The sequence below is a fragment of the Stegastes partitus genome, unplaced genomic scaffold (genome assembly GCF_000690725.1).
Source record: "Stegastes partitus isolate 25-593 unplaced genomic scaffold, Stegastes_partitus-1.0.2 Scaffold285, whole genome shotgun sequence".
NCBI classification, from domain to species: domain Eukaryota; kingdom Metazoa; phylum Chordata; class Actinopteri; family Pomacentridae; genus Stegastes; species Stegastes partitus.
Window position 1 is genome coordinate 371,124 of NW_007578016.1, and position 9,116 is coordinate 380,239.

General features: G+C 40.0%; 1 protein-coding gene across 1 annotated transcript; it reads right to left on the bottom strand.

The window, feature by feature from the left end:
• Window positions 1-656: 656 nt before the first annotated feature.
• atp5fa1 (ATP synthase F1 subunit alpha) lies at window positions 657-6,117 on the bottom strand. Its single transcript, XM_008282763.1, has 11 exons — window positions 5,983-6,117; window positions 4,669-4,744; window positions 4,362-4,531; window positions 3,698-3,871; window positions 3,034-3,200; window positions 1,953-2,253; window positions 1,626-1,850; window positions 1,440-1,547; window positions 1,214-1,358; window positions 978-1,128; window positions 657-878 (listed from the first exon to the last, which is right to left on the bottom strand). The coding sequence occupies exons 1-11, from the start codon at window positions 6,040-6,042 to the stop codon at window positions 800-802; spliced, it is 1,656 nt and encodes a 551-aa protein (XP_008280985.1). The 5' UTR covers window positions 6,043-6,117; the 3' UTR covers window positions 657-799.
• Between the last annotated feature and the right edge of the window lie 2,999 nt (window positions 6,118-9,116).

Sequence of the window (9,116 nt, forward strand, 5' to 3'; positions counted from 1 at the left end):
AGAACTTTTTAAAAATGCAAATTTTAGATTCGATTGTCACTTGTCATAAACACAGTGAAGGGAAAAAAAATAATCAATGTGGCTCCACCAGACTTTGCTGAGTCCACAAAGAAAAATAGTCCCTTTGTAATACAGCTTGATCACTCAAAAATACATTATTTTATAATGTTACATTAACACCGTTTCTTTGCTTTGTTTGATCATCACAAATCTCAAAACGGAACAGAGAGAAAGGACCATCAAGGTAACCTTCAGGCTGCAGTTAGCAGCAGTTTCATAATATACTAAACTGATGGATTGGAAGATTTTTATTCATGAGCTTTCTTGTAACGTAGGTGTTCTTCTCTAATGTGACACTGATCTGCAGGTGGGATCTGCTTAGCATCACATAAAAGACTCATCTTGCCTATTAGTGAAGCCACAGTGCAGTGTTAATGTCATTTCTGAAGAGATAATGTCTTGAATGTTTTGTAAAGTGTATGTGAAAGGAGATATCTCTAAAAATATACATTTCATTTGCAGGAGACTGGCTGTTGAATGATTTGAGGAAAAGACACAATTTAGCAGCACTCCACTGCTCAACTACAGCAACAAGGAAAACAGAAACAGTGCCCCCAAATGGTTAATCAGAAGTGCAAACACAAAGAAAAAGGTGATCAAGTCGGAATATTTTATTCTCTGTTAAGAGATATCTGTACATTAAAGATCAAGTGCCACTTGAATTTTTTTAAATTCATAGAAAGTATGACTGACGCTGCACGATGCAAACATGAAAACAACCAGACCGAGAAGCATCAGTTTACTCAAAGCTGGAGAGGAAATTCAACACAATCTGCTTGAGCTTAGCATCAGATGCCTCAGAGATTTTGCCATCAGCCCTGCAATCAACAAGAGATTGGTTACAATACATCTCCATACAGAAAAGAAAAATAAAACAAAATCCCGACAGGCTGTTGACTTAAAGATTTTTAACTTACTTAATAGCTGAGAGCAGGTCTTGGTGCTGGCTCAGTACGTGCTGCAGGAACGCATTCTCGAACTTGGTGATCTTGCTGGGCTCCATTTTGTCCAAATGTCCCCTCACACCAGCATAAATGACCGCTACCTGTTCTTCAATAGCCATTGGAGCTGAAAGGTGAGGCAGGAGCAGTAGGTTAGACAACAACAGACACATTATTTGAAAGAGATGCTGAACTAAACAGTAAATACTCACAGTACTGTCCCTGTTTAAGGAGCTCAGTAAGACGAACACCACGGTTCAGCAGCTGCTGAGTGGCAGCATCCAGATCAGAACCGAACTGGGCGAAGGCAGCCACCTCACGGTACTGGGCCAGCTCCAGCTTCATGGTACCAGCCACCTGATGACGGACAAAAATCAGTTAGTGATAATGGAAGAGTTTCAGAGTGGTAACAGCTGGGAGACTAAAAGGAAAACCAACCTGCTTCATGGCCCTGGTCTGGGCAGCAGATCCGACACGGGACACAGACAGACCGACGTTGATGGCTGGACGGATACCCTTGTAGAACAGCTCAGTCTCCAAGAAGATCTGTGACACAGAGCAGCATTTAACAACTGGTTCAAGACTTTAATTAGGATGATGCAAGACAACCAGTAAGACCCTCACCTGTCCGTCAGTGATAGAGATGACATTAGTTGGAATGTAGGCTGACACGTCACCAGCCTGTGTCTCAATAACAGGAAGGGCTGTGAGGGAGCCGCCGCCGAAGTTGTCGTTCATCTTAGCAGCTCTCTCCAGCAGACGGGAATGCAAGTAGAAGACGTCTCCTGGGTAAGCCTCACGACCGGGGGGACGACGCAGCAGCAGGGACATCTGACGGTAGGCCACGGCCTGCAGAAAGGCAACGAGAGAGGATGGATTTATCTCCAGACCACTACACCTCCTTACTGCTGTGGTAAAACTCCCTCCAGAAGCAGCCTAAAGAAAACCCACCTGCTTGGAGAGATCGTCGTAGATGATGAGAGCGTGCTTGCCGTTGTCTCTGAAGTACTCTCCCATGGAGCAGCCAGAGTAGGGGGCCAGGTACTGCAGGGGAGCAGCATCAGAAGCGGTAGCAGACACGACGATGGTGTACTTCATGGCATCGGCGTCCGTCAGCCTCTTCACCAGCTGAGCCACAGTGGACCTCTTCTGGCCGATAGCGACGTAGATGCAGTACAGCTTCTTCTTCTCGTCAGTTCCATCGTTGAAGCGCTTCTGGTTGATGATTGTGTCGATGGCGATGGCGGTTTTGCTGTAACACAGATTTAAAGACTTAGCACCGATGGATACAGCAACACAGATTCATGTAATGTAAAAATGGTTCATACTCTGGTTCTTTGGAGCCCAATGTTCAGCAGGTTAAACACACTAAAATCACTACCCCTTGAAATACTTCTTTTCCTCTTGTCGCTCTGCATATACCTGAGATTCTCTTTCTTCTACTTATAAAATACTGACTTCCAACATTTTCTTTCCATGGAGTCAACTTCACAAGCACAAAAATGACAACGTTGTCTATGTGATCCATCTCAAAACATGGCAAACATTTAGTTCTGTAAATCTTCGTTCTGCTTTTTACTTCGAATGTTGAAATGTAAACAACATTTTTTTTAAATGCTACATAAAGTAAATTAGTTTTGAAAGCCCTGAAAAAATACAACCAAAAGGACAAAAATTCATAGTACTCTGCAGGCTGCAGTATGAATCACATTCACAGATTTGACATTTATAAAGAAACATTATGCAACAAAACACAAAGTGATTCTTTTACCCTCTCCATATACACAAATGTTGATTCTTATGTCAGTATTGAAATGTCAACAGCAACAAATTGACAACAGGCTGAACTACCGGAAATCCAAACAATCAAGAGTTTTAACATGTTGCAACAGCTTTTATCATGATATAGAGCATTTGTTCCAACTGCCTTTAGCAAATGGCACTTTCACTACTGAGACAGCATTTAAAAGGCGCTGGAAATAACATCAAATGCTGCCACATGCTAAACTATTCACTTTGAACAGACTCTTACCCAGTCTGCCTGTCTCCAATGATGAGCTCACGCTGTCCACGACCGATGGGGACCAAACTGTCCACAGCTTTGATGCCAGTCTGCATGGGCTCCCTCACAGAGATACGAGGGATGATGCCAGGGGCCTTCAGCCCGACACGCCTGCGGGTATTGGAGCCAAGAGGGCCCTTTGAAGAAAATGGCAAATAAAAAAAAGATTAGGAGCACTATCAAAACACTGCTTATAAATGAATTCATCAAAGGCGGGTGAGCTACAACAGCAGAGGACCACGTTGGGTGGCAGAATTCCCTGTGCACTAAAACTGAAACGATAACAGATCTGAAATGATGAAAACTGATTAATAATCGTTTCTGGCGTTTTTCATTGGAAGAAAGCTTCCTCTAACTTTAAGCATCTGAAGTATACAGGTTGTTTTTCATGTCATATATGATTGTAAAATGAAAATGTTAAGAGCTTGAAGTGACGGTTGGATAAAACAAATAATGTACAGACATCACATTGAACTCTGTAAAATGATAATGAACACTTTCACTATTTTCTGAGATTTTAGAAGAGAAAACTGACAACTCAATACAATAATCTGCAGAATGATAAACATTATTCTCATTACCAAGTCTGCTTGCATCCCTCTATAAGCATATTACCCTTTAAAACCCTCTTTACCTTTCCGTCGATGGCATTTCCCAGAGCATCGACGACGCGTCCCAGGAGCTCCTCGCCAACAGGCACGTCGACAATAGCGCCTGTTCTCTTGACAATGTCGCCCTCTTTGATCAGCTTGTCATTACCGAACACCACAACACCAACGTTGTCAGGCTCCAAGTTCAGAGACATACCCTGGATTAGAGAACAAACAACTGTTACTACCACTGTTCCCTACAGTTCACACCATGAAGCTACAGATACAGCAATGTACCAGTGGTGTCAGCTGCCCTCAGGTTAAGATGTAGATCACGTAACCTTTGGCTGTCCCACCTCTCTCTTTACCAACATCTTCTGTCCATAGCTCTACTATCACTTTTAAATAAAAGCAAGATTACCCCAAAATAATCTTTTCTAAAACACAATATTAGCAAATACACAAATGAAGCAATGCAATACTGGTGTAATAATAATTCCAGATCAATGGACTGATTTTGAGGAATCACTATTTTCTCGCATTACAAACTACAACCCCCAAATTATAACGACCTTTATGAGAAACTATCATTGTCATTTGCCATCTACCACTGACTTGGAATGATTTAGAAAGCGGTAAAGCAAATATTCTCAAACATCCATGCAATCCATTCAGTTAAAGGTCAGTGTTTAAGGTTAACATCATCACCTTGAGACCAGAGGAGAACTCCACCATCTCCTCAGCCTGCACGTTCCTAAGACCGTACACTCTGGCGATACCATCACCAATGGACAGCACGCGACCAGTCTCCTCCAAATCAGCGCTGGTATCAGCTCCCATGATCTTCTCCTCCAGGATGGACGACACCTCGGCTGTGCCTTTAACGTACGAAAAAAATATAAACATCTTGCGAAATATAAGATCATTCACATTTCAAACGTTGCTTGGTGAAAATGTTCCCAAATAATTAATGTTCTCAGGCTGTAGGTTAATACATGTTTCCTGTAACACTGACCTGTTTTCTGCAGCCATGGACGGGAGGTGTGTAGATTCTTGGCTCCTACACATGCTGCAGCAACATTCTTGGATACCTTTACCACAAAGGGAAAAGTAATCAATTAGATCTTATTGATAAATGCAGCGTTTTCAGTTTAATTACTTTTTTTGAAATATGTGCAATCAAACATAGAATCAGTTAATTATGTAGCCTAACTCTAACAGATGCAGCCGAAAGCACCAGTTCTGCAATAAATACCCTTTTCATAACGGTTATTAAAGCTAATAATAAAAGAGAAGGTTTTTCTTTTTTTCAATTTCCTGGTCATTTTTAAGATTTGTAGAGATGCTGAATTGGGCTTTTATTACTGAGACCAGTTTCAACAAAAGGTCACACATCAAAAAAAATAATGACATCAGTTTGAATAGACTCCTATCTACCTGAGAACATACCTAATGTGCTTCAGGTCAATATTGATGATTGCAAAAATACTACACAAAATCAACTTTATCCAAACTGGGTTATGAATCTCTGGTGGAAGAGTCTGAGGATTTTGGAAACAATTTGATTATTAGGTATTGTTGAGTAGCTTTCTAGGTTTTTCAAACATTGCTGAGTGTTTATTCTTCGGTGAACCTGATGCTCAGCTATATAACCTAACTGTAAAGCTGGTATTAGAGTAAGCTAACTGGGGCTAATTATAGAGTAGATATATGGACCATGGCTACTAATATTAGACTGAACATTTATATCTGCAGCCAAAACCTCTATGAGGACATTGTTAGCTCCACAGACTTATTCTTAAAGTTTCTAAGTATTTAAAGGGCCCAGGTCATGCAGCCTGCAGAGTCACAGGACAGTCCTCACCACTAACAGTGACAAGTCAACTGTATAATATTAAAGCAATATTGTGCATTATAATTGCAGAGTTTTGCTCTGTGCATCTAAACAACTCTTAAAAGTTAGCCTGCTGAATGCTATTCACTTGAAGCTAGCATGCAGAGACAAACCTGACCTTCAGTGCTCAATTACAGTCGTCATAACTGCATTTTAGCTTAGCTGTTTCTACTGACAACGCATTAATAGTACGACACACGGACCAGAGACTACTTTAACTATTCAGCCACCCTTAAAAACGTCCTGTCCTATCCTAAAGGCGGTTTGTTGCTGTTTCAGAGCTACAGATGCTAACAGTGGGGGCTGGCGGTGTGAAGGGCCCGGTGTCCTCCGGTGCAAAGACGTGTGCATGCACAGCGGTTTACTGCGAATTCATGCTCTTTTTCCGGTCGTAGTGAACAAAAACCAAAACAGAAAGAAGTGAGTGTTGCTTACAAATCCAGCCCTTCTGGGTAAGGTGCGGGCAAGAGCCGCTGCAACGCGAACTGACAGCATATTGGTGTCCTGTGGGTTCTGTCCTGCTCCCGGAGCGGAGAGAGAAGGATGGCGGACACGGCAGCGATTTGTAGAAAGGTCACCGCGACCCGGAAGTACTTCAACGTCAACTACCTCTTCGTCTTTCTTTTTGTATTTGTGTATTTATTTATTTTATAATACCATAGTGTGTAAAATGATACAGCATCATTATAAGAAATATTAAAAACAAATCTTACAAATAAGTTTAAAAAACAAATAAAAACAAAAACACATATATTCAAGAGGTCATGAGTAATGACAATGAAGAGGAGCACTCAGTAAAGTAGTCCTCCGCCAAATTTAATGCGCTACCCGGCAATTTTAAAGAAAACGTTCAAAAAGTCAAGTACAAATTTTATGGGTTCTTCTTGAGTCAATACTCCACCGATCCACCAAGTTTCATGAAATTCGGCCCTCTCATTTTTGCGTAATAATAAATGTTTTCGAACAAATGATACATGACCCTAGTACATCTACCTGTGTGGTCCAGTTGTGTAACATCAAAACCTTCTCAGGACTTTGTCTGCAGCAAGCCACTATACTCACAAGAGCAGGAGAAGTCTTTACCTCAAGAATAATATTAATGAAGTGGCCAATAAATCTATAGTGAGAATGTGTATGGACTTCTCATTGCTACAGTACGTGTTTACCTGTGTGGCTGCCTCCACCACCTCAGTGCAAAACCACAGGGGTCCTCCAGTGATCTCATCCAGCTAGAACCCAGGGACTGGATTGCAGTGTCCCTCCTTTACAGTGTCTGCTCACAGCAATCAAACATAGCAGAAGCACCCTGTACTCCAAAGTCTGCATCTTACATAGAGGAAGTGACACACTCCAGAATAAAAAAAAAACAGTCTGGGCAGGTTCATAGCAGACCAGAGCAAGATATGAGACTCTTTCATTTGAACATATGAGCATGTGAGCAAATATGAAATGTTGACAAACTAGAGAGATTAAAATGACAAAAGTAACTTCACAATTGAAAGTCGTAAATGTCATTTTAAATCATCTGTTATTAGAGATTTAAATATCTCTAAATCCATCAAGTATACTTGTGAGGCAATATTATTATCTCTCATGATTAGACCTGATTAAAGTAGCAGTGTGATCAGCAGGGGTTAAATTGGAACTTGTAAGAAAGAGGAGCTCTTATCCCATGAGGTCGGGGATGACAGATCATAAAGCAGACAGTTGAAATAGGACTAGTTCTTCAGCACAAAGTAATTAAAGCTGTGCACACTGTATTGGCAGCATTTTGAAGTCAGATGTCTCAAATTAAATCCAACCATCTCGATATTTACATTCCACTTACTTATTGTACATTTTGGTAAATGGAATTTAAAAAGAATTCAAATAAAAAAGTTTAGCCAAAGTATTCTGAAGTCTCAAAGAGCAATAATGTAATATAATACAACACCACTGTCACACAGGTCTGGACCCAAATACACTGCATTTTATTGTTATCATTTGCATACATTTGATGGTTTAGCAAATGCTGACACTTCAGCCACACATAAAAATAGACATATCTTTACACTGATCCCAAACAATGTCTACAAGAACTTATAATGATAATAAACAGTTTTTCAGAGGCTAACAGCTTTCCCATGTCAGTAATTTTATTAGTTATTTGCATTAATGCCACTACTGCAAACAGCAAAACTAAAAATCATTCTGTAATAATGCACTCAATGTAAATAAAATGTGCAAAGGAAACAAAATTTGCTCCAAACTAAAAAGCGCAACTCCACCCACTGATTTTAATGTAGATCATGTCAATATGTGCAGCAACTCAGCTACTTCATGTAGAAAAACATTCATGTTAATAAGGTTGTACAAAATAATAATGACATGTCAAGAGATTAGAGGAACCAATTAAGTTACCTGCTGTGCCGTGCATAAATTGCGCACAGCTTCTCTCTCAATTATTGATCTTGCTGCTGGGTGATGCTTTGCCTTTACTAAAGGCAAAAAAAAACCCCAAAACTAACAAAGTAACAAAAAATGGGCCAAACCTGTCAATAACACCCACATTAAAAATCTCTATTTTTACTAATGTTACTTTCTCCTTTTACAACATTTGAACACCAAACTATTTTTTTAAAAACTGTGTTTGAATTAGCAAAATATAATTATTTTACAGACGTTTGCCATTATTTGAAAGGAAAAATATGTATATAAGGACAGCAAACTAGTGAATATTTTTTTTATCGAGTAAAATTACAGAAATTATTATAAATTAATATTATTAGTAACAGTTTAAAAATCTGTCAAAAACTGTACAGAATGTTCACATCTAAGAAAATGTATGTTTCTTACAAATAGTCCTTTGTGCTTTTACAATCTATGACTGTGACAAATGAAAATGTTTTACGGTATTTAAATATCACAGTTTTACAGGTATTTACCAATATTTTCACTTTTTTTGTTGTTTTTACAGTTTTTGAACACTACCGTGTCCCACCATCTTTAAAATATCTTTTAACAGTGTCGTATTTGAAGCTCCACCACCCAGAGACGAAGTGGAGTCTCACCTGGTTGTTATGACAACGGTTCCACCACAATTTACCATAATAATAATTTTTTTAAAAAACATTTTAAAAAAACAATTACTGTAAATACTACGGTATATCCAGTATATAGCTGTCGATTAACAGTTAGAGCTTCTCTTTCACGGTTATTGTTGTAATTCAATGAAAAACAGACGTAAAACCCGAAAATGTCTGTCGTGAAACGGTAACCACGGTAACACTAGACCGTGCCCGAAGGTGTGCGGGGTTAGAGAACAAAAAGTACCACTCAGTTTGCAGCAGATTACCTGACCCAATCGTCAGCTGCTTTATTTTATTTTTACACCCACCACATAAACACAGCTGTTTAAGGAAGATCTTGTTTCATTTGGCGGCAAACTGGATGAAACACAGCCTGAAACTGACCCCATCTGTTGCCCTGCTGTCCGTGCTCGTACGTCTCCCGCTGCAGTACAGACGTGTGGCCCGCGGGGGCGCGCGACCGCGAGGAAAAGGGCGGAAGTGGCGCATGTAGCTTTGTGA